Here is a 27,572-nt window from a genome sequence, read left to right on the forward strand (position 1 = left end):
CTTCCCCTATGATAAGGGAATGGAACACTACCTTTCTGTAGAGACTAGACTACTTTTAGAGCATAGAATCAGTGTAATGAATTTGAAGAAATCACATTTTTCTTTTACAACAAACAGCCACAATTTGGGAGCCAAACCAGAGTTCCACCACAGATATGCACACGAGATCAGAGATCAGGAAACTATGATGTTTGGGCCAAAACTAGTCTCATGTCTGTTTTTGTACAATCCTGTGAACTAACAATAGTTTCTACATTTAAAAAATGCAATGAAACTTGATTTAAAACTGTAAAAAACATTGTTAGCTCAAAAGTCATACAAAAATAGACTGGAGGGTAGATTTGTCCCACATACCACAGATGGTCAACTATTTATCTTAGGCAAGAGTGACCTTATTTTGTGTCATGGACTTCTGACAGCTGGTGAAGTCCATGGACTCCAGGTAAAGAATAATCAATTCTATGGAAGGACAAAAAGATACTAGGTTCTAGGTGGCATAGAATATAGCATCAGTCTTGCAATCAGGAGGAGCCGAGTTCAATTCTGACCTCAGACATTTACTAGTTGTGTAACCCTGGGCAAATTACTGAACTCTGTTTGCCTCAGTTTCTCATTTGAAAAATGAGCCAGAGAAGGCAATGGCAAAACATTTCAGTGTCTTTGCCAAAAAATTCCAAATGGGGTCACAAAGACCCCCACAAAGGGATGTGACAAACAACTGGATGACAATAGTTATCTATGCATATATATTCATACATACATACACACAGATATAAATAACTTTTATATATATAGATATATCTATGTAGATATACACATATACATATATAACCAAACATCTACACATACATATACATATACATACAAGTTAACAGACCTGAGGTTAAGAATCTAAGGTCTTTCTAAAGTTCTTTTTCAAAGTGTTCCAAATCACTATTGATTAAAGAAATGCAAATTAAAACAACTCTGAGGTACCAATACACACCTGTCAGATTGGCTAGGAGACAGGGAAAGATAATGCGGAATATTGGAGGGATGTGGGAAAACTGGGACACTGATACATTGTTGGTGGAGTTGTAAAGGGATCCAACTATTTGGAGAGCAATTTGGAACTATGCCCAAAGGGCTATCAGACTGTGCATATCCTTTGACCCAGAAGAGATTCTACCAAAGAGATCTTAAAGAAGGGAAAGGGACCCACATGTGCAAAAATATTTGTGGCAGCCCTTTTTGTAGTGGCTAAAAACTGGAAATTGATTCTCTATCAATTGGAGAATGGCTGAATAAATGATGGTATATGAAGGATATAGAATATTATTGTTCTGTAAGAAACGACCAGCAGGATGATTCCAGAGAAACCTGGGGAGACTTAAATGAACTGATGCTGAGTGAAATGAAGAGAACCAGGAGGTCATTGTACATGGCAACAAAATTATATGATGATCAATTCTGATGAACGTGTCTCTCTTCAACAATAAGAGGATTCAAACCAGTTTCACTTGTTCAGTGATGAAGAGAGTCATCTACACCCAGAGAGAAGACTGTGGGAATTGAGTGTAGAACACAACATAGCATTTTCACTCTTTCTGTTGTTGTTTGCTTGCATTTCATTTTCTCTCAGGGTTTTTTTCCTTGATCCATTTTTTCTTGTGCAGCAACATAACTGTGTAAATATGTATACATATATTGGATTTAACATATATTTTTAACATATTTAACATGTATTGAACTACCTGACATCTAGGGGAGGGGGTGGTAGGAAGGAGGGAAAATTTGGAACAGAAGGTTATACATGAGTCAATGTTGAAAAGGGTCAATGTTGAAAAAAAGCATTAATAAGTTTTACAAATAAAAAACTTTAATAAAAAATAAAGAATTTACAACCTAAAAAAGGCCTTTTTCAGCTCTATTTTTTGATTCTTAGTCTTTTTGTTAAAATTCACTGACTTTGCCTCAAGATAAAAATGTTGATTTAATTTCTCTCTATCACCAGAGTCAGTGCTTATTGAAATAGGCTATTATTATAAAGAGCAATCCATTAGTTGTACCATCAACATAACCTTTTTTTTAAACCTCTTTAACAGCACCTCCTTAACTGAAGAAAGTAGAAAATTTTGGGGTTAAAGGAACATGGAATATAATGATAATAATAATAATAATTTACATAATATCTGAGCACTGTGCTCAGAGCTCAAATATTTGATTTAAATAACTCAATTCTTACAACAACCCTGGAATATTTTTTAAAATTTTAATGTATTATTATTAATTCTTAATTTAATAATATTTATATATAATATTTAATAACTATTTATTAATTACTACCCCATTTTACAATCAAGGAAACTAAGGCAAAAAGGTTAAATGATTTGCTCAAATTCAAATAGCTAATAGGTGTCTGAGACCAGATTTTAGCTTAACAGGTGACAATGTAGCAAAATTGTAACAGCAACAAAAGAAACTGAATCTTGATGTTGTGGACATGTTTAGGAATCATTTTAATCTCTCTACCTCATTTTTTTCATTTTTAAAATGGAATTCTTGTCAAAGCATTTAGTTACCATGGCAATTAAGTATGGCTACATTACCAATGATTATTTCCAGATAGTTTGATGCTAATACTTACTTTGTGGTACTTAGTGACAATATGATGGCCTCATACTTCCTTTCTTGGGTCTGAAAAGGATTTAGCATTGTACTTTCTTAAGCTTGGGGTGAAAGGTACTTTCCATGACCTTTGTCCCCCTCTTATTTTCTATATCTCCCTAAGTAAGACATAACTTACATTTTGCTGGCAAATGCCATGTTTTCCTCATAATTTTATGACCTAGAGTATTAAGTATTATAAATCCCAGTTTTACAGATGGGCAAAGTGAGACTCAGAAAAATTAAATGACATGGTTGTATATATATATATATATATATATATATATATATATATAATACATACACACACATATATAACCATTAAATGTCTGCATTTAGATTTAAATTTATGAGAAAAGTGATTATTTCTCTCTTGTATTAATAACTAATTACTGAAATAGGACTAAGGTTTTTTTTTTTTTTTCCTTTTTTACTTTCTCATTCTGAAATTAGCCCCTGTAGGTTATTTAGGCAGCCTTAGAAGTACAGGACTAATACCGAGAGGGAAAACTCAGATCTGTTTAAAAGGTAAAGACAATTTAGGTTAGTTGAATTAAAGAATTCTGGTCCATTATATTTTATTCAGACAAGTTTGGGAAAATGTGGATCTCCTTTTTATCAGATGAGTGATATGGTATTGATAAATCTCTTTGACCAGAACTGAGTGATCAGTCATGTCCTCTAACCCCTCATTAGAATAAGCCCACCTCTCATAATATTCTTCTCATTAGTCATTAACCAGAATCGATTGCCACCCCAGGGACACCACTCTTTCAAGGACATATAAGCATAGAGTGGGTTCTATGACAGATCTTTGGCATTTGAGAGTGTCGCTGACCCCTTTTATTAATTATCTGCTAGCATGATTATATAAATGATTAATTATCCAAAAATTATCTCTCTCAAACTTTTTATGTCATAATTCAGTTTTCTTCAATCTATTGCTTTGTTCACTAGACCATAGGTCCTGGTAATTAATCGGTACACTGATATATTATTTAGCCCCCTCCGTTGAAACAGCTGCATCCAGAATGATGGTAAGCAAAACAAAACAAAACAAAACCCTAAGGTATATAGTTAAAGTCTATATAAAAATCGCTGATTGGAGATGAGTGGAAGGCAAAAGATATGAGAGAACCAGAAGAATAGTCCTGGGGATCTGCCTTAAAAATATGCTACTCCCCTAAATTTCAGTCCACATATTCTTGGGGTTTTGAAGTCTCCTTCACTTTGTCTCTTCTTGTTGACCTCTTAATGCAAGAGAAACACCATGTAAACTCTAACATCACATACTTTGCCTGGCACAGAGCAGATACTTCAATTGATTACAGTCTTTCTGTACTCTGCTCTTGTTAGACTGAATAGAGAATAATACTCTCTTCAGATTTAGGTGACACATTCTGGGAAGAATATTGTCAGAATATAGTGAAGCCAGAGGAAGGTAACCAAGATAGAAAGCAAAATGGAAATTATGCCATACCAAAAATATATATAATGACAGAACTAGGAATGTTTAGCCTGGAGAGGAGGAGATTGAGAATGGGCACATTGGTGCATTGTCTCCCTTCAAATGATCTTTTATTAATTTATCTTTATATATGTATTCTTCCAAAAGACACCAGAAAGATGGTGTTTGCTTTCTTTTTGTGCCTGTTACCCAGCATAGTGTCTTGCCTATAATAAACATTTCATGTGCTGGTTGGCTTGAATTTAAATGATAGCTATTTTCAAATATGTGAAGGACTGTCATGTGGAAGGGGGAATTCAATTTGGCCCCTTTGACATGAGAAAACAAAACTAGAAGAATCCTGCCAAATTCCTTTTATGACATAAATATGGCCCTGATACCTAGACCAGGAGAGCAAAAACAAGAGGAAAGAATAGTGAAGGTCAATTTTCCTAAAGAATATTGATGAAGGGGCAGCTAGATGGTGCAGTGGATAGAGCACCAGCTCTGAAGTCAGGAGGACCTGAGTTCAAATGTGGTCTCAGATACTTAACAATTCCTAGCTGTGTGACCATGGGCAAATCACTTAACCCCAACTGCCTCAGCAAAAAAAAAAAAATAATAATAATACTGATGCAAAAATTTTAAATAAAATACTAGCAAGGAGATTATAAGAGAGTATCACAAAGATCATACACCCTAACTAGATAGAGTTTATAATACAAATGAAGGGCTGGTTCAGTATTAGGAAAGCAATCAGTATAACTGACCGCATCAATACTAATAATCATATGATTATCTCAATAAATGCAAAAAAGTTTTTGATAAAACATTATAATCATTGCAACTAAAAACTCTAGGAAACAAATGAATAAATTGAGCTTTCCTCAAAATGGTAAGTAGTATCTACCTAAATCTATTAACAAGCATCATCTATAATAAGATAATAATATAATAATATAATAAGCCTTTCCAATAAGATCTAATAAGAATACCCATTATCATCACTATGATTTAATATCTTACTAAAAATGCTAACAATAACAATGAGACAAAAAGATTTTGAAAAAATTGAAATACACAATGAAGAAACATAACTATTATTCTTTATAGATGATATAATGGTATACTTGGAGAACCCTAGAGAATCAACTAAAAACCTACGTAAAACAATGAACTTTAGTAAACTTGCAAGATATAAAATAAACCCATATAAATCGTTAATATAAAGATATTACCAACAAAGTCTAGCAGCAAGAGATAGAGAAATTCCACGTAAAATAACTCTAGACTATACAAAATACTTGGGACTCTATCTACCAAGACAAACTCAAGAATGAGAAGAACACAATTACAAAACACTTTTTACACAAATGGGAAAATATTAATTGCTTATATGTTGGTCAAGCCAATATAATAAAAATGGCAATTTGACCTAAACTAATTTTCTTATTCAGTGCCATGCAAATCATACTACCAAAAAAGTATTTTAGGAGCTAGAAAAAAAATTACAAAATTCATCTGGAAGAACAAAAGATCAAATTTATCAAGGGAATCAATGAAAAAATGTGAAGGAAGATGGCCTAGCCTTACTAGCTCTCAAATTGTGCTAAAAAGTGGTAATCATGAAAACAATCTGATTCTGGCTAAAAAAAAATAAGAGTATAGGATCAGTGGAATAGATGAGGTATATGTAATACATAGCAGTAAATGACATGGTAACCCAATGTTTAATAAATCCAAAGATCTAAGCTTTTGAGACAAAAACTTACTGACAAAATTATGCCATATTCACAAACAAAAACTGCTGAGAAAATTGGAAAGCAGTTTGTCAGAAATTAGGTATAGCCCAACATCTCACAACATATATCAAGATAAGGATTTGATTTCTCAAAATTGTTCTTTTTAAAATTTTTATTTATTGATTGATATTCTCAAAGTTGTTGTATTTTCCTCTTTTTTTATTAAAGCTTTTTATTTTTAAAACATATGCATGTACAATTTTTCAACAATGACCTTGTAAAACCTTATTTCCAAATTCCCACCCTCATCTGCACCCCCTCCTCTAGATGGCTATAGATGTTAATCCAATGGCAATCCAATATATGTTAAACATGTTAAAATATATATAAAATCCAATATATGCATACATATTTATACAATTATCTTGCTGCACAAGAAAAATCAGATCAAAAGGGAAAAAATGAGAAAAAAACAAAATGCATGAAAATAACAACAAAAAGAGTTGAAAATGCTATGTTGTGATCCACAACACTCAGTTCCCACAGTTCTCTGGGTGTAGATGGCTCTCTTCATCACAAGATCATTGGAACTGGCTTCAATCATTTTGTTGTTGGAAAGAGTCATGTTCATCAGAATTGATCGTTCTATAATATTGATGTTGTCATGTACAATAATCTCCTGTTTCTGCTCATTTCACTTAGCATCAGTTCATGTAAGTCTCTCCAGACCGCTCTGAAATCATCCTGCTGATCATTTCTTATAGAAAAATAATTTAATATTCCATAGCATTCACATAACCTAACTTATTCAGTCATTCTCCAAATGATGGGCATTCACTCAGTTCCCAGTTTCTTGCCACTACAAAAAGGGCTGCCACAAACATTTTTGTACAGTGGGTCCCTTTGAATATCTCTTTGGGATATAAGCTCAGTAGAAACACTTCTGGATCCAAGGGTATGCACATTTTGATTACCTTTTGGGAATAGTTCCAAATTGTTCTCCAGAATGGTTGGATCTATTCACAGCTCCACAAACAATGTATTAGTGTCCCAGTTTTTCCACATTCCCTCCAACATTCATCATTATATTTTCCTGTCATCTTAGCCTATCTAAGAGGTATGTAGTGATACTTTAGAGTTGTCTTAATTTTCACTAATCAATAGTGATTTAGAGCACCTTTTCATATGACTAGAAATGGTTTCAATTTCTTCATCTGAAAATTGTCTGTTATTATTCTTTGACCAATTATGAACTGGAGAATGCCTTGAATTCTATAAATTTGAGTCAATTCCCTATATATTTTGGAAATGAAGCCTCATAGTTGTCATTAAAACAATATTGCTATGACTGCATACAAAAGTTTCTTAGTTCAGTTTGATTTATTCTTCAGCATTTTGTACAAGTCTTTCCATGTCTTTCTAAGATCATTGAAATAGGGCTTCCAGGGGCTGTGGTTGGGCCTAAGTGAAGTATTTTACTCAGATATATGGATAAGGGAAGAATTTACGAACAAACAAGAGACAGAGAGGATCATGGGAAGTAAAATTGATAATTTTGATTACACTAAAGTAAAAAGGTTTTGCGCAGACAAAATCAGTGCAGCAGAGATTAAAAGGAAGGAAGGAAACTGGGAAAAATTTATGGCAAAGAATTTATTTCTGATAAAGGCCTAGTTTCTCAATTTATAAGAATGCTGTCATTCTCCAGTTGATAAGTTAGTTATCAAAGGATATAAAAAGACAATTTTCAGTACAAGAAATCAAAGCTTTCTACAATTATGTGAAAAAAGGCTTCTTCAAAGCTTCTTAAACTGTGGATCATGACCCCACAGTGGAGTGATGTAACTGAATGTGGGGGTGTGAAATTATGATTTATTATTAGTAAATGTTTGATATGCAAACCTATTTTTTATATATTATATATCCAGGATCACATAAAAATTTATCAGACAAAAGGGGTTTAAGAAGCCTTGATCTAAATCATTATTGACAACCCTGAAATACTGCTACAAACCTATCAGATTAGGCAATAATGTAGAAAAGGAAAATGGCAAATATTAGAGGGGATGTGAAAATCCACTGTTGCAAATGCATACTAATGCAGTGACTTGTGAACTAAGCTAACCATTCAGAAGAACAATTTGGAGTTATGCCCAAAGAAATCAAAGATAAAGAAAAGGATTTATAAATACAAAAATATTTATATCTATAGCAGCTCTTTTTCTAGTAACAAAGAATTGGAAATTGGGGAATAGCTAAACAAGTGGTATATGATCATGATAGATCATGGTTGGATTATAAGAAATGATGAGCAAAATAGTTTCAGAAAAATCTGGAAAGGCATAAATTCATGCAAAGTGAAACGAACAGAATCAGGAGAATACTGTCTACAGTCACAATATTGTAATGATGATCAACTGTAAAAGATTTAGCTACTCTGATCACAATAATCCAAGATGTTTCAAAGGACTCATGAAGGAAAATCTATCTATATCTAGAGAGAGAACTGATAAGTTTTTGAGAACAGATTGAAATATACTTCTTTTAACTTTATTTATTCTTATTTTTTTCCTCAACATAGCTAACATGAAAATGTTTGACATGATTTCATATGGCCTTTTTTTTTTTTTTTTTGCCTTCTCAGTGAGTGGAGGAGAGAAGAGGGGGGAAGAATTTAAAATACGTGAATACTATAAATGAACAATCTAGAAGCAACAGGTGAAAACCGTAGGAGTGGGAAGATTTTGGCAGGCATGAAATAAAAATTTCCCCCAATTAGAAATATCTAAATATGGAAAGTGGAAAAGTGGGTAGAACATTTATCCTGGAATAAGGAAGACTTCTTTTCATGAGTTCAAAGCTGGCTTCAGATACGTGTGACCCTGGGCAAGTCATTTAATCCTGTTTGCTTCAGTTCCTCCTCTATAAAATGAGCTGGACAAGTGATGACAAACCCACTCCAGCATCTTTGCCAAGAATATCCCAAATGGGGTTGTGAAGAGTCAGACACGACTGAAGCAGAACTGAATAATGATGAAATATGGAAAAGATTTCTCTTGGATGGTGCAGATTCCTAATCATTGGAAAAATCTTTTAAGTGGATGACTGACTGACCACTTGTCAGAAAATTCTGACAATGGTAGGGATGTCTGTTCATACACACTGGGCAAGATGATCTCTCAGATCTCTGCCAGTTATATGAACATGGATATGTTTACCTCAGTTTCTCTGTTTCTACTAGTCATCAAATTTTGTGGGATTATAGGCTATACCCCATGGCTATACAGCTTCATATTTTGTTTTGTTTACCTTAAGATTTAACACACTACAGAATTGGCTTTGTTCTTCAATTGGGGAAATTAGTCTGGTTTTTCAAGCCAAAAAGTCCAAATTGAATCTCTCCTTCCACATAACAGTCCTTTATATACATAAAAATAGCTATTATTTCAATTCAAGCCAACCAACCATTTCATAGGCTAGAATAGGAGAGAGAACGAAAGGAAAAATCTGCTTTATTTAAAAGAGACAAAGTCACAAACATGTGTTTTTTATTATTCTGACAGTGCCATGCTACTTAACATAGCATCTTAATATCATTATGCAACTTCAGCCCCTAGCATCTTCGGCCTCCCATAGTCCTCCCTTAGCACAACACTTTATTTTCAAAACAAGTTGTGTTTATTTTTTTTCCTTCAAGGTCCACCCTATAATTTCTTTTCATCTCATGCCATCCTGAGGAAAGCTAGTCATTTTAACACAGTATCAGTCTGGTCATGACTGAGACTGGAACATAAACAAAGAATGGCAATGATATTCACCTTTTTCAATCTCCTAAGTCATGTTCTTCGACATATTTCTGAGATGGAGCCCCTCTAAGATTTGGGGCTTCTAAAGAATCACCTGTTCAGTGACATATAGCCTAAATGGGTGATTTTGAACCAGATGGCATAAGGAAAGTGCTGTGTGACTGACCACTATTGCCCCATCCATGGGTTGAGTGCAGGCGCCAGTGTTAATCTTATTAGTTCTTTGGCTACAATAAAAGAGTAAATATTTGTAAATTCTCTAATCTGTTTCAGCTGCTACAATTGAATAATTTGATAAAACCAGGCAAATTTTTCTAGGATTAACAGAAGTTTATGACTGTTCTAAGCAAATAAAACTTCCCTCTATATGAGTTGGCTGAGAGATAGGTCGATTTTTTTTTCAGAAAGTGTAAGCACCGGGGACTTCTGTAGGCCAAATCCGGATGACACAGAATAAAAAGTAACAGGTATGAGGTCATAAGCATACATACCTATCTGCATGGCACTTCGAGCTTGGCTGGCTGCTTGTTGAGCTGAATGCCTCAGACAATTGCTCATTGGAGGAGAAGCTGCTTGGTGCTGGGGATGGGTCTGAGGTGCAGTGAGTGGAACAATGGGTCTGACAGTAGTGGCTGGGCTGGTCAGGCTCCCACCTCCTGGAAGAGCAGCTCCTGTAGTCCCCTTAGCCAACGGTGACCCTCCAGGGATGTTATTCCGAGGCTGCCCAGTTCCTCCTATAGGGACCCTAAGTAATAAAGCAGAATGGAAGAAGCTGAAAGGCATCTGACACAAACCTACCAATTGGTCATCTATAAGAAGAAACAGATAAATGTTCCTTAAAGGTTTGTTCAGGAAAACATTTTGAGAGAAATTTTCCCACTTGAACAACAAATACCCAGTGCTCATTCTTAGGTGAGACCAGGCCACTGGGGCCATTCTTGGACAACTTCATGATTCACCTCTGGAGAACACAACAGGGAAATGAGCCTTTACCAAAAAATGAATCAGGAAACATCAGAGTTTTTGTTTTAGAGAAGAAATCATAGTCCAAAGAATGTTGAATTTGGAATCAGTGGATCAATATTTAAAACCCAGGTTCTACCACTGTGACCATGGATAAATCAGTTTACCTTTCTGGAACTATATTCCTTATCTATATGATGAAAAAATTATATTAATTGGCCTCTAAAGCCCTTTCCAGTACTATGATCCTAATTAATTCTTAATATAAAACAAAAACAAAAACCTCTGACTACAGCTATATTAAACTAATGATTCAGCTACATCTGATCAGGATGTTTTATGGGAAGAATGGCACAATCCAACAATTAGTTGCTTTCATCTGGACATATCCTTCATTTATTTCCAAAGTTTTTTGACCAAAACTTCTGGGAAATGGAAATGAACCCATTTATATTCTTTAATCAGGAATTTCAAGGGCTGTTAAAGTTTAAGAGCAGAAACTGGTATCAAAGTTTTAAAATGAAATTCAGTTGAAAGTGTTTTAGAAATGCAAAAAAGAGTAGATAGAACTACCTTCAACTATTCCTCCCTGTGCTAATTCCTTTACTCTTCCTATATATTCAATTGCAGGAATGTATATGGATTCCTGGATTTTTTAAGAGAAGTAGCTAGAGGAATCAAAAACATTCTGTTTGGTCCTAGGGACACAGAGATGACAGCTAGTAACTGGGGAAATTTCTGCCTAATGTTCAATCCCTAAACAGAATGGAGGCAAATTGGAAAAGGGCTGTCTTGTGCCATGACAGTGACATAGTCACAAATGATGGTTTTGTAACATAGGGGTCAGAGTTTCAATCAGAAAGAAGGTCCCTTGAGCCTGAATGTAATACTTTTGTTTGGTGGATAAGAAAAAAAAGGTCTCATCAACAAGTATTCAGTTGTCAAGAAGGGATGAAGTTTTTTTAAAACCATTGTTACAATCCTGAATATAGCTACTTATAAAGAACTTTGTCAGAAAAACCAATAAGGAATGCTGATTTTATTTCAACTGCTATCTGGTGAATTTGCTTTCATGCTGAGAGGTAATAAAAATAATCAAAATAAAGTGGGCTGGTGCATTATAATTACTTATTTGGAAAACCATACCAAAAGTGTTGAATGGCTTTGCTATAAAGTTACATTTGAAGGAAACTCAAAACCTATTATTTATTCTATCAGCGTTGATAAGACTTCAATAAGACACCAGCAGAGAGAAAAACCTATAATAATAATAATAGGTGAAATTTATATAGCATTTTACAGTTTACAAAACAATTCATATATTTAATCTCATTTGAACTTCAACTCTGTGAGGTAGATAATGTGGATATTATCTTCATTGTATACATGAAGAAATTGAATAGTATGATTAAATGATTTTCCCATGAGCCATAAAATTCATTTGATATAAGTGGATCTATTTGGATCTATTAGGTCCTTTGAAAATGATTCAGCTATGGAGCCTTCAAATTTCTCCTTACTGTGAGAAGTTTTCATGTAGTTTAATGCTTTTTCCTTTCTTTTTTCTGAAATTCCCAAATTCAATTCTACCTTCTATGTGATAGGGACTATGGTCAGCACTGGGAATACAGAGACAAAAGAAAGAAAAAAAGAATCTTGTTTTTTTCTTCCTAGGATCTTATTTTCTATTGACTGAGCTCAAAGCATAAGAAACCCTTAAAAACTTAAATTGGTTTTGGTACAATGAGTACTATGTGATTAGGTACAAAGATTTCTACTCCATTCCATCCTACAGCTCTTTACTCGTATTTTAAAAAGCATATAATTTTATTTTTCTTAAAAATCATTCATTGATATGTTTTGGTTTTATGTCACTTTCATTTCTGAAAATATCTCTCCTGATTCCCTATCCAGTGAACCATACCTTGTATTTGAGAATAAAAAAGAAAGAGAAAAAAGGCAGTCAACAAAACTAATCAACAGGTAAAGAAAGTCTGATAATATATATAATATTCAATATCCCTATTGTCCTGCTTCTCCAAAGAAGGGTGGGAATGCATATTCTTATCTTATCAATTGTGATCATCATAATTTCACAGCACTCAATTTTATTTAAGAAATGTTTTACAATTTAATGTGTGACTTTTAAATAAAAGTTTGGTGTTTTTTTTTTTTTCTATTATGTCCTACAGGAATTTGTGATTGCTATATAGCAACAGTTATTGAATTTTTTGGTATCAGGACATCAACGTTCTTTAAAATTGCTGAGGACTACAATGAACTTTTGTTCATATAATTTATATCTATTAACATTTATCAAATTTGAAATTAAACATATTTTAAATGCTTATTTATTAAATATTTAAAATAATAAACCCTATGAACATACATTTTCCATTAAAAAATAACTTTGTAAAAGAAAATAGTAAAAAATATGGCCATTGTATTACATATTTTTGCAAATCTCTTTAATGTCTGCTATACTAGTCTGATAGCTAGATTGACATAGCTGCTTCTGAATTCAATCTGTTGTGTAAGGTTATTTTGATTGACATATACGAAGAAAACCTGGCTTACCATAGATTTATAGTTGGAAAAGGAGAGAGTACTTTAATAGGTAAATTATATCTATATTATTATGAAAATAGTTTTTTACCTTGTGGTACCCACGAGAGGGTTTGGAGGACTCTTAGGAGTCTATGGATGAAACTTTGAAAAGAAATGTTAAGTTATTTTCATAGATTTATTTTGTGTCCTGATACTTTTTTAAAGCTATTATCTATTTTCGTTTCTTTGCCGATTCATTGGGTTTTCTAAGTAAATTGCCAGTTTGTAAATAGCATAGACATTTCATCTCTTTGTTGTCTATATTTACAATTTTAATTTTTTTCTTGTCTAATTGATATCATTTGTTATTTTCTGTTATTTACAGTTGTCTGGCTTTTTGTGAGCTCATTTGGGGGTTCCTTGCAAAGATATTAGGGTAGTTTAACATTTCTTTCTCCAACTCATTTTACAAATGAGGAAATTAAAGCAAACAAGGTAAAGTAACATGCCTAGGGTCACATAGCTAGTAATTATTTGAAGCAGATTTATTTTTATTTTTTGTGAGGCAACTGGAGTTAAGTAACTTGCCTAGGGTCACATAGCTAAAAAGTGTTAAGTGTTGGAGGCCATATTTAAACTCAGGTACTCCTGACTCTAGACTTGGCACTCTATCTATTATGCCCAGTCTATCAAGAGGATATTTTAAATTTATTACTGTATGTATTGTCTAAACTTCTAGTGCATCCTTACTACAAATAATGCTATATTTTCCTTTTAAATATATTTCTTATCATATTAAGAGTGGCCTCAATTGTATTACTTTATATCTTGTAGCTTCAGCTATATTCTTTGGGAACAGAATGACTATTTCCTCAGATCATAGAGTCCTTGACATGGGAACTCAGTTCACCAACTCAGATCATGAGCTCTTTCAATTAATACTTAGTAGTTAAAAACCAAAAGATTATTAGAGGGACATAAAAATTGTTCAGTGTTACATAGGAAATATAAAAGATAAGATAAGAATCTAGATCTTAAATTCTAGCATTACTCTCTGCTGCCTCTGTTCTGATTATAATCTATTAACACTTATTGGCTTAGTACTATGCTAAGTACCTCATGAATTTTATCTCATTTGATCCTTACAACAACCTGGAAAGAAAGATACTATTATTATTCCCACTTTACAGATGAGAAGAATTTCTCAGGATCACCAAACTGGTAAATGTTCAAGGCCACATTTTAATTGAGATCTTCCTAACTTGAGCTCTAACACAGTGGTTCTACCTAAAAATGATGCTTATCCTAATCAATTGGGAGTTCAAATGTTCTCTAAGTAAATTAGAATGCTTTATGATTTGTAGGTAGAATTTTGGAGTGGTGATGGAGTGACATTTTAAATATTAATGAATTAGTTACTCCAAGAATATGAGAAGAACCTGCCCTTTTAAAAGAAAAGAGAAATAAAAATGAAAAGGATAAATGAAGGAAATGGATACAGCGTAGAGGCTTTAAAGGCTATTGAATAAAAATTAGAGGGACTGATCTGGTTTAAGATTTTTTTTTTTCTCCAGAAAGTCTATTTTCTTAATAGGGAAAGTTCCTACAGAAAGATCCCTACCTAAGGTTAATGGAATGAGAGTCCTATATCAGTAGCTAATATATTGAACTTAGTTCTGTGAGAGCTCTAATACAATCTAGTTATATAGTTTACATTTGAAAATAATTAGCTTTATTTCTATGTATAATAGAAGGCAGGGAGGTCTGAGGTGAGATTGAGAGGAGGGTGAGGAAATCACTGGATTTTAAAGAGAAAGCAAAGGTCATATTCTAGACCTACTATTTAAAATATATGGGAATCTTGGAAAAATCACTTAAGCATTCTGGATTCCAGTTTCCTCTTCTGGGAATGAAAGCATTGAATTTGATAATCACCACAAAAAAAGGAGAACAGAGAATGCAAACAATAAACTAGCAAGTTTGACTTTGTTTTCCTTTTTTTTTTTTGATAGGGTTGCTAAACTAGGAGATGAGAAGAATTCTGTTGATAAGATTTAGCTTTGTTGTTCTTCAGGCTTTTTGGTCACATGTAACTTTTTTTGACCCCATATGAGGTTTTCTTTCTTTCTTTCTTTTTTTTTTTAAATAACTTTTTATTGACAGAACCCATGCCAGGGTAATTTTTTATAGCATTATCCCTTGCACTCACTTCTGTTCTGATTTTTCCCCTCCCTCCCTTCACCCCCTCCCCCAGATGGCAAGCAGTCCTTTACATGTTAAATAGGTTACAGTATATCCTAGATACAATATACGTGTGCAGAACCGAACAGTTTTCTTGTTGCACAGGGAGAATTGGATTCAAAAGGTATAAATAACCCGGGAAGAAAAACAAAAATGCAAGCAGTTTATATTCATTTTCCAGTGTTCTTTCCTTGGGTGTAGCTGCTTATGTCCATCCTTGATCAATTGAAACTGAATTAGCTCTCTTTATCGAAGAGATCCACTTCCATCAGAATACATCCTCATACAGTATTGTTGTTGAGGTATATAATGATCTCTCTCATTTCACTTAGCATCAGTTCATGTAAGTCCATATAAGGTTTTCTTGACAAAGATATGGAATGGTTTGTCAGTTCCTTCTCTAGCTCATTTTACAGATGAGAAAACGGTGGCAATTTCCCAGGGTCACATACCTAGTAAGTTTGGAGGCCAGATTTGAACTCAATGAAATAAGATCTCCTGATTCCAAGCCCAGTGTGCTATCTATTGATCCATTTAAGCTGTCTCATGATTTATATAAATTTTGGCATACAAAGTTTAGAAATCTTTAGCAAGACTTCTGATTAAGTGTCTCCTACTATTCTTTTGGGTAAAATGATAAGATTTGGACAAGTTGACAACAGACAGGTTCACACTGTGTAGTGTTGTTAATAGTTCAACGTCCACATGGCGGGAGATTGCCATTATATCACTCCAGGGATCTGCTTGGCAGTGGGCTCTATAACATTTTTAATCAATGACTTGGATAAGACATAAATGGCATAGTCATCAAATTTGCAGATAACACAAAGCTGAGAGCTAACGCAGCAGACAAGAGTCAGGATTCAGAATGATCTTGACAGGTTAGAGCACTCTGAATCTCTAAGATGAAATTCAATAAGAATAAGCACAAAATCTTATATTTAGGTATCAAAATAAAGGAGGCACAGATTGTAGTCGTTCTTAGCAAGATCTGGGCTGTTTTAGGAGCATGGTTTTCAACAAAGCTAATGTAATTTTGGATGAATGAATGAATAATAAAGTATTTCTTAAGCAGAAACTATGCTAAGTACCATGGATATAAACACAAGCAATTAAGGCAATGGCTGTCCTCAAGGTGCTTACTTGCTAATGAAAAACACATAAATGGAAGTTAGAAAGAGGAGAAGAGAGAGACATCAGAGATGTTCTAGTACAGTCCAGGTGGAAAGAAAGTCCAGGTGAAAGAAAAAAGACAGTTTGAGAATGGATACATTGAGAGATGCTGTTTCAGGAACAGAAAAAATAATTTTACCATTATTCTCTGCCTTCATCAGACTTCATATGGAGATTGTGTATGAAGAACATTGATGAGCTGAAGAATGTCCAGAGGAGGTCAACAAATTTAGTGAAGGAAGAGCCGTGCTTATATGAGAATTAGTTAAAAGAACTAGGTCTATTTAGTCTGGAGAAGAGAAGACTGGGGATGGGTGGAAATGGTGCAAGATTGCTGTTTTCAAATACTAAAAGGCTATTTTTATACATAAGAGGAATTAATTTCTTTTCTTGGTCCTAAAAGGCAAAACCAACAGCAATGGGTTTCTCTTGTTAAATCATTTTTTAAAGTTGTAGCCTATTCTTTGTGACCCTATTTGAGCTATTTGTTATTTATTTGTTTTGTTGGCAAAGAATGGTTTATTTCCTTCTCCAGTTCATTTTACAGATGAGAGTATTGAGGAAAACAGAATTAAGTGTCATGTGGATCTGAACTTAGATCTTCCTGAGTCTAAACTTAGTACTCTATCCACTGTGCCACCTAGATGTTCCGATAGGTAGAAGATGAAAAATAGATATTTTTCCTTCCAAAGATTTCTTGTGCTCAGTCTTGGAAGTATTCAATGACACAGTCAGCTCTTAAACTCCCAGAATGGCACTATCCTATCACATTCTGCTTATTTATTTCATAGCCAAGTTATTTTGTCAAATCCAGGAGGAGGAATGTAGGTTAATGAGCATTTTAAGCATTAAAAGGGACTAGTGTTAATCTTCATTGACTGAAATGCAACTCTAGACCTGCCAGAGCCAATTCTTTTCACTGATTCAAATGGGAAACAAAAATACACCGGTGGCATTGTTCCTACATCCCTTGTCATCAGACACTATTCAGCCACAGATGAACTTTTAAGATTATTTTGCCTAAGGATTTCAGTGGATTGGGAGAAATCCTCTTTTGGGGGAGGGAGTGACGAAGGAAGGGGAGAGCTAGGAGATAAAACCAGCAAATACTAGCATTTGAAACCAGTACTCGTATTTCTTCTTTAAAATCTAGCACTGGAATGCTAACAGCTGGAAAAGTTATTCCATACCAATTAAAAAGTGCTAACAGAACTGTGGAGGGAGAATTTAGAACCTAAACAGGCTTCTTTCTGATTTTTGTTTGACAAGGATGAGGCTTGGGAAATGTCCACCTGTCACACATGGTTTTGTTTTCTACTTCATGGTTTTCTAACAGGTCCTTATTGCAGGCCATGTGAAGAATGTGACTTGACCTAACATCACCTCCCTGGACCTTTGAAACTATGGTCAATCAAGAAAGGTTATTAAGAGTTAATTATGTGCCAAGGACTGGGCAGCTAGGTGGGGCTGTGGTTAGAGTAAAGAAGTCTTCCTGAGTTCAAATCTGATCTCAGACACTTACTGGGTGGCCAATTAATCCTGTTTGCCTCAGTTTCTTCATTTGTAAAATGAGCTAGAGAAGGAAATGGCAAATCTAGTATCTCTGCCAAAAAAAAAAATTAAAAAACTAAACCCCAAACACCAAAAAAATCCAAATGAGGATCACAATTGAAAAATTACTTCACAACAAATGTGCTATGTACTATGTTAGAAAATGGAGAAATAAAGACAAAAATGAAATACCCGGCCTAAGGGAACATATATTCTATAGTGAGAGATAGTGCATCATAGACACACATATACATACATACACATTTTCTTTCAAAATAGAATGTAAACTTTTAGCCCAGAGACTGCTTCATTTTTACCTATATTTCTCTCTGTGTGTGTGTGTGTGTATCTATATACATATACACACACACACAGAGGTGTGTATATATATATATATATATATAATATATATATATACACACCTATATATGTGTGTGTGTGTGTGTGTGTTTATACCTGTATGTGTATATGTGTACAAAAATATACATATACACCATCAAGGTTAATTAAAGGGTAATTAAATACCAAGTAGATTGAAAAGGAGGCACTAGAGGTTGCTGTTGTGTATCCATCATTCTTGAAGAGGACCGATGACTAGCAAATCAAGAAAGGAATCTTGTAGGAGATAATGTTTCAGTTTCACACTGAAGTTAATCAGGGATTCCATATAGTAAAGAAAAAGAAGCCTTGGGGAAAACTAGAGCAAATGTATAGACACAAAAGATGGACATATGTGGAGAATAGAGAGGTCAGTTTAGTCTAGGATGACCCAAGAAACTATCAAAAGAAGCCAGTCCTTTAGAATTCCATGACAATGTTAGGCCACTGTGAGCAGGGCTAATTTCATTCTTTGTACTTTTATCTCTAACACCTACCATAATACCCGACCCATACTAGATGCTTAATAAACATTAGTAAATAGATTTGGAGATCACACAGTATGAGAAATACTGGCTAAGGAATATAGATGGGTAAATTCAACAATTTGAGATAAATCACTTAGTTATATCTCTAATCTTCTAATTAAAATGAGGTTCATTAACTTCTATATAAGTCTGATGAGCTATAAAATATGACATTATGTGTAATAACTCCATATTTAGGTATATTAGTAATGTTTGTAGTTTTTCAACTTCCTGGATCACTGTACTACAGCCTCCCATATGAAAATGATCTTTCATTTTTCAATTTCTCAAACTACTTTGTCTGGTTCTAGCCTTTGCTTTTAGTTGTATATACAACTTTAAATTTACTTTATTAGGCTATAAGTTCCTTGGGAGAGCAGGAATTGGATCATATTAAGCTTGGTTTCCCTATTGCTGAGCTCAGTTCTTGTGCAGAGAAGGTATTTAATACATTTTTTTTTGTTGATGTTGCTGAATTCAGCTGTCTCAGCCATATGTACATGGCAGTGCACACCTGGGATCCCAGATCCTGGGGACTGATGCTGGCTGTAGAGTTCAAGAGTTCTGAGGTACGATGGACTATGGTCATACTAGGTCAGCATCACTCTGACGAGCCCTCAAGAAAGTGTATATGTGTATGGGAATGTGGATCACCAAGTTAACTAAGAAGGATCAATTGGCCTAGGTAGGAAATGGGGTGTGCCAAAGTTCCTGTGCTAATTAATGGTGATCATATATATAAATGAATAAATGAAATGAAATGTCTCCTCAGTGATATATGGAATTCAATAACTTTAAGCCTAAGGTTTCCTCTTGTGTCTAGTATGTAGCAGATATCCAATGTAGGAAGCATGCAAAGTTTACTTTTGACTCTCTGCTTTGAGTTAATTTATTTTGGGTACAATCAGGCTCCACATATTTAAAAAGATCATAATATACATTAAAATTTCTTGATAATTTCATGAATTATGAACATAGTTGGCAAATGATTTACAATATCATGTTTATGGGATTCTAATATTTCATCAAATATCCTGCTTTTCTGAAATCAACTTGCTTCATTAAGTGAAGCTATTCCTGTATTTTTACCTATTGTGGATTTTTAATGCAAAATAACTTAACACTTTTCCTTCGTTATTAACTACTATCTCTGAGTTAGTTAGGAGAATTTCACAGATGGAAGTGACCTTAAAGCTCAATTGGATCAACTTCTTTTAAATTAACTCATGGAATACTAAGCAAAATATAATTAGACAGTAGAGCACTGAATTAATTTATAATTATAAGGGACCTTAAAAGTATCTAGTCAAGCCCATTTCTCTTACCCCACCTCTATCCCCATTTCATAGATGAGGAAACTGGAGTCACTTAACCCCAATTACCTCAGCAAAAAAAAATTGCCATTCTTCCCAAAGACAAGTAAAAATGACTTCTAGATCAATGATTTTCCAAGTGTGGTCCAGAAAATCCTGGGAGAGAGGGAGGTCTCTGAAATATTTTCAGAGGGCATACAAATTCGAAATTAGTTTATATTTCTAATATGGCATATCTATAAATATAATCCCCATAAATAAAACTTCTTTGGACAGATCCTCAATCATTTTTAAGTTTGAGAACTACTATTCTAAATGATCAAGACTGTAGTATAACCTTGCATTTTCTGTTATCTTTTCAGTCTTGAAGAGAAGTTTGGAGGGGACTTGTGTAATTCAGTAAGCATGACTATTTGCTCTATTCTCCTCACCTGGAAACAGGAGTCACATAGTTTCCTGGGAAGACTCCAGAGATCCCAGTTCTCAGAGATGTTCCCTTAAACCAACCATCTTGACACTTCTCAATGACTCGATACATCTCCCCTTTCCGCAGTTCCAACTCGTCATTCTTCTGGGGCTTGTATGCATAAAGTGCTAGGTATCTGTTGGAAGCAAGGTACATATCAGGTAAGTCAAGGTGTTTGATTATTAAAGATTATTAAAGATGAAAAAATCTCATACTCATGACATGAGCTTAAGTGAACCATCTTACCATCTGAATACACACACACACACACACACACACGTGTGATATGACATCTTCTGGGGGGGGAAAGCCTGGCAGGTATGAACCAAGGAGCCAGTAATAGTAACAGCTAATATGTATATACTGTTCTTTAAAGCCTACAAAGTGCTTTTCATCATATTATCTCATCCCAACCACTTTGTGAGATAGACAATATTGGAAATAGAACACAAAAGAGACTGGCCGAGAGTCACACAGATATTACCTGAATTCAGACCTTTCTGGCTCCAAGTCCAATACTCTGGCTCTACCACTGATTTTGCAGCTTTAATTTATATGAGGGATGGAGGATCTCAAACTGCTTAAGAAAACATGAATCAATTGCATCTATCTATGAAGTATAGCAGAAAGTATCAAAAATCTCAGGAAAAAATTTGGGATTAAAGTCATTGAAGTTCAGACAATTATGTCTTCCCCTCATGTACAAATTGTTTTAGATATGAGAGACCTTTGGGAGAAATAGACTAACATGATTATTTCATAAACTGAACTAAGATAATAGTTTTAGGTTCCCTAAGGAAAAAAAAGAAACTTATTCCTCATCTCTGAATATTCCCCTTATATTTAGAGAAAGACCTCTCATTAGAGAAATATGAGTAGCAATGATAAGAGCAAGTAGCAGAATATAGTAATAATTATAGTGAAAGGCAGAATGTTATGGTGGAAGAGCTGGCCTTGGACTCAAAAAAGTTTGGGTTTAAGTCTGGTCCCTGAAATATACTGGCTATACAATCCCAGGAAAGTCACTTAACTTTTAATATCCTAGGCAACTAAAACTACAAATTGCAGACACCTGAATTGGTGGAAAGGATCACTTCACCTGGGAGTTCCATATAGTATAAATGAAATCCCTAGTCTAGTCCATACCCCTTAATGAAAATAAAGCTAATAATAGCTGATATTTGTAAAGTAATTCAAGGTTTACAAAAAGCTTAATATACATTATTTGATTTCATCCTCACGATAACCACATATAATAAATAGCACAGATAAGATTATGACTCTATTTTATTTATTTATTTGCTTATTTATTTACTTATCTATCTATTTATTTATTTTTTGCTGAGGCAATTGGAGTAAAGTGACTTGCCCAGGGTCTCCCAGCTAGGAAGTGTTAAGTGTCTGAGGTCAGATTTGAACTCGGGTCCTTCTGACTTCAGGACTGGTGCTCTATTCCCTGTGCCACCTGGCTGCCCGATGCCTCTATTTTAGAGATGAAGAAAACGCAGCTAAGGAATAAGATTCACTAAACAAGAAAAACAATCTTTTATGACATGCTAATGAGTTTCTATCAGATATTAGTATGGAGCAATAAAACAGATTTCTGTAGATTTCTTGGATAAAAAAAGCAGACAGAAAATTTTCACGAATTTAAAAATTCCTAATCTAACATACCTAAACTCTTTCTTTCTACCTTCAGTTACTGGTTTGGTTTGTTCTCCCTCCCTCCCTCCCTCTCTTCCCTCCTTCTCTTCCTTCCCTCCCTTCCCTCCTTCCCTCCCTTCCCTCCTTCTCTTCCTTCCCTCCTTCCCTCCTTCTCTTCCTTCCCTCCCTTTCTCCTTCTCTTCCTTCCCTCCCTCCCTCCCTTCCTCCTTCTCTGTCTTCCCTCCCTCTCTTCCTTCCTTCCTTCCCTCCCTTCCCTCCTTCTCTTCCTTCCCTCCCTTCCCTCCTTCTCTTCCTTCCCTCCCTTTCTCCTTCTCTTCCTTCCCTCCCTCCCTCCCTTCCTCCTTCTCTGTCTTCCCTCCCTTCCTCCTTCCCTCCCTCCCTTCCTTCCTTCCTTTTCCTCTCTCTTGTCCTTCCTTCCCTCTCTTCCTTCCTCCCTGTCTCACATTTTTCCTTCCTTCCTTCCTTCTATTGCTCACACATTCTGTCTATTCTTCCCTCTCCTCTACTTTCTCTTTCTCACTTCTTACTGTCCCCTTTCTTTAGGGATATACCTTGTATGATGAAATAATGACAAATCTTTTCAAATAGTGAAGGAAATGTAGAGATAAACGTTCAAAATTAAGAATGACTTTTTGCTTTGGGAGAAAAAATAAACCTATTATAAAAAAAATTCCACCTAAATCTTTATGAGTATAAATATTCAAATTTCTGCTGCTTTCCCCAGGTGAGGAAAAATAAATCCAAGATATTTGGATCCCCTTTTTATGTTTGCTCAATTTTGAGTGCTGTTTGCTAGTAATACTGAAGGATGACTAGAAATAGAAAAGCCATATGAAAACAAAATTTACACAACAAAAAGCCAGTGTGACCTTAAAATGGGGATAGTTTCCTATGGCAAGAGGAGGGGCTCTAGACATACTGCTGAGCTGAGACAAAGAATATATGAGAGAGGAGAGTAGAATGAGAAGGTCCTTGCCATGACTGGAGGCTTGTAAACCAATAAAAATGATACACAGCTTTTTTATTTCTGCTTTCAAGGAAATATAATTGAAGAATAAATCCTGCTTAAGTTTGCCTCATTCTGCCTCTTTATGATGTCAGAAAACTCTTTTTGATTCTATGGACAGTAAATAAACAGAAGTAATGAGCGGAATACCAAGCATTGGCTAACGGTTCCTTGGGGTGTGCTTAGGTTGATGTGCTTGGCTCCATTTTTCTTGTGCACGTGGTACGAGGGCCTAATTAAATAATTATATTGCATTATTCACCAGATGGGAGAAACCATTGTGTAGAGTCTTTGTTCAGTTTGCATAATCAGGTGGCAAAAAGAAGGTCTCTTCTGCCTGACAAGAAACAAGAAACCCCATACATCCTTAAGCACATTAAAATAAAACCTCCTGACTTGAAATCTTCTTGCTCTTGGGGCTATCCAGCCCTGCCCGGCCCTCATGGTCTGAGGGAATACAATGGTCAGGTCTAGATGGCTTCACTTAGGTCAATAATTATCTTATCTGTACCACACTGTGTAGAACAACAAAAGTAAGTAATTTCACACAAAAAGGAATGTGTTTACATTTACGAGCTGTGGCAGGGAGAAAAAAATTATTGCCGCAGGTTCCAGGCTATTGGTCTGCTGTGAGACTCGGGGCCTGCCACAAACACTGAGAAGCCTCCTCCTTCCTCCTTTTCCATATGGGGTGATGCTATTGGTGAGTTTGGTAAACATTTTCAGATGAAAGGGACACAGGATCTTAGCCCTCCTGCTCTGGTACCCAAGAGTCACCCTCAAAGGGTTTATTTTGTTTGATCAGAGCCCTGGCACGAGCCCTGAGCCTTATTCACAGCTAGCCCGTATGGTGTCATGTACATGTGTGCTGCAGATCATAAAACACTTTAATGAGAAAAGTCTTTGGTTTCATTGAAATCATATGCAGAGTGTCTCCTACTCCTCAAGTTTCCGTTTTTACTTCTCTGCTAAGTTTTTCTTCCCTTGAGAAGGCTTTTCCAAACTTATTATATATGTTTCAAGGTGAAAATAAAATGCTATCTTCTCTAAGCAGGATGTTTTTACTGGTTTTAATATCCTATGCAAAGTTTATATTCTTTTCTCCTGTTCAGCTTCCCAGCTAATACTATCTCCCCTACCCATAACATGAATGGCTTCTTCTGCAGCTTTGTCCTCCTGTGACATCTAAGGTCTACTGGGGGAAATCTGATTCAGTGATACCTATTTGATTTCCTGTCAAGTGGAACTCCTATAGAGTGTAAAGGAGGAGCATCCTTAGGCCCTTTTCTGCTGAAAAACACAAGGCCTCAGATAAAATTTAGCTTTTGGATAATCTTAGAATGCATTCCTTCCTTCCTTCTAACTAGACTGCATAGTTTCCCTTAAGCTGTAGTTAAGATAGCATCTTCTGGATAAAGTTTTTTTTTTCTTACAAGCCTCAAATAGACTTCCCTTCTCAATTTCCTTGTAATTAACTTTCTGCATTTATATACACAAAGTATATATGTGTACATGCATATATATACATATATATTTATATATATTACATATTTGGGCAGCTAGATGGTACAGTGGATAGACTATCTGGTGTGAGGAAGACTCATCTTCATGAGTTCCAGTCCAGTCTCAGATACTTATTATCTATTTGACTCTGGTTAAGTCATTTAACTCTGTTTGCCTTACTTTATAGATGCCTTAGCATCTCAGCATGAGCTGGGAAAGAAAATGAAAAACTCTTCCAGAATCTTTGTCAAGAAAACTCCAAATGGGATCACAAAGAGTCACATGACTAAAATAACTCAATAAAAATGTATGCATTTATTAGGTTGGAGGAGTTTTTTTGGCCCTTTCCCTCACTAAATGGGCAAAACCTTTTTTTTATGCACAGCCAAGCAAAACAAATTCCCACACTGACATATCAGAAAATGTTATGTCATATTCTGCTATTTGAGTATCATTTCTGTCAGGAGGTAGGTAGCATTGATCCTCTGAATTGTGAATGATCATTGCATTGATTAGAATTCTTAAGTCTGTCAAAGTTATCTTTTCCAGAGAGTAATTCTTATAATTTGTTCTTTTGGTTCTGCTGACTTCATCTCAGTTCATACAGGTTTTGTCAGGTTTCTCTGAAACCAGCTTCCTTTACAATTTTTTGTGCTCTTCTACATTCTCCCAAACTGGCACCTAGTCTTATGTCAGTGACTTAATTGCTTGCTCTATAATTCATATAAGGAAGTAAATAAACACAATGAGTGCACTGTGGGAGAAAAGTGAAGGAGAAATAAATGAAAGAAGGTTCACAAGAAGAATGGAAAGAAATTGGAGAAACTATCACAAGAAACAGATATAAAGAAAATATAGGCGTGAAGTCAGTGTAAAAGATGAAATACAATGGTTCAAGGAATTATATTGAAAAAAAATCACAGAGACCATTTAGAGCAATTTCAATCATTTTGTAATTGTAGTAACATTTGATCAGGGAAATGCAAATTACGACAACTCTGAGATACAACTACACACCTGTCAGATTGGCTAAGATGACAGGAAAAGCTAATACTGAATGTTGGAGGGGATGTGAGAAAACTGGGACACTGATACCTTGTTGGTGGAACTGTGAATGAATCCAACCATTCTGGAGAGCAATTTGGAATTATGCTCAAAAAGTTATCAAACTGTACATACCCTTTGATCCAGCAGTGTTACTACTTATATCCCAAAGAAATCTTAAAGGATTTAGGAAAGGGATCTGTATGTGCCAAAATGTTTGTGGCAGCTCTTTTTGTAGTGGCAAGAAACTGGAAACTGAGTGGATGCCCATCAATTAGAGAATGTCTGAATAAGTTATGATATATGAATATTATGGAATATTATTGTTCTATGGGAAATGATTAGCAAGATGATTTTAGAGAAGCCTGAAGAGATTTATATGAACTGATGCTAAGTGAAATAAGCAGAACCAGGGGATCATTATACATGTCAACAACAAGATTATATAATGATCAATTCTGATAGAAATGACTCTTTCCAACAATGAGATGATTTAGGCCAGTTTCAATGATCTTGTGATGAAGAGAGCCATCTGCACCCAGAGAGAGGATTGTGGGAACTTAGTGTGGATCACAACATAACATTCTTATTCCTTTTTGTTGTTGTTCGCTTGCATTTTGTTTTCTTATTCATTTTCTTTCCTTTTTGATCTGATTTTTCTTGTGAGCAAGATAATTATATAAATATATACATTGGATTTAGCATATATTTGAACATATATAACATATATTGGATTGCTTGCCATCTAGAGGAGGGGTTGGGAAAAAGGAGGGGGAAATTTGTAACAAGACTATGCAAGGGTCAATGTTGAAAAATTATCTGTGTACATGTTTTGAAAATAAAAAAAGCTTTAATAAAAAATATAATTGCAGTAGAAATGTGCTAGGCATTTTATAAATACAGTGGATGAATTACTACTATTTCCAAAGAGGAGAAGTGGTTCAAGTTGAGGAAGTCAAGATGCTTCCAGTCACTTATGAGAACCCTATGCACTCTCTTATCAGAATATTCAGGACAGATTACTCTATAGACTCCCAGCTGCTGCCTAGACCACTCTTTCCCCTACCTCAGCCTTTCACCTTATGTCACTGACATCATAAAACAGTTGGGGTAAGACACAAAAACGAGAGAGTGGGGGCAGCAAATGGTAATTGAACAAGCTATTGCCAAATGAGCCCCATTCTCTTATTCCTCTTTCTTTCCCAGTGTGGGAGCATCTTGTGCCTTATGGTCACTGACTATATTAGCCAAATAGCTAGTTGTCCAAAGAGGAGCCTGTTAAACCTGAAATGATATCTGGGAGGGCCAGCTGTCCCAGGTCGCCTTGGGAGAACTGTGAAGAATGTAGAAAAAGCAACTGCCCACACGATGCTTAGTCAGGGCTCTTAGTATCTCACTTTCACAGCCACCAAACTCACACCCAAAATTCAAAAATAAAGCAGGGTGTTAGTCACTTTTTTTAAGAATTAAAAAAAAGAAATGTGAAATTATAAAAGTCAGCTTGCTTGATAATCAAGTATGATTAATAGTTATAAAATTTTATGCTTCTAAAGG

The 27,572-nt window shown here is 34.9% G+C and overlaps 1 protein-coding gene across 2 annotated transcripts in view; it reads right to left on the bottom strand.

Annotated features, from left to right (window-relative positions):
• The window catches only part of SH3RF3 (SH3 domain containing ring finger 3), a 573,569-nt gene that overhangs the window by 91,736 nt on the left and 454,261 nt on the right, over window positions 1–27,572 (bottom strand). For both annotated transcript variants that reach the window (XM_051984272.1, XM_051984273.1), the window contains 2 exons: window positions 20,766–20,936; window positions 10,133–10,386 (listed from right to left, as the gene is read on the bottom strand). In XM_051984272.1, the coding sequence (XP_051840232.1) occupies window positions 10,133–10,386; window positions 20,766–20,936 (425 nt within the window). The remainder of the gene's footprint in view (window positions 1–10,132; window positions 10,387–20,765; window positions 20,937–27,572) is intronic.

Source organism: Antechinus flavipes, chromosome 3, assembly GCF_016432865.1.
Source record: "Antechinus flavipes isolate AdamAnt ecotype Samford, QLD, Australia chromosome 3, AdamAnt_v2, whole genome shotgun sequence".
NCBI lineage: Eukaryota > Metazoa > Chordata > Mammalia > Dasyuromorphia > Dasyuridae > Antechinus > Antechinus flavipes.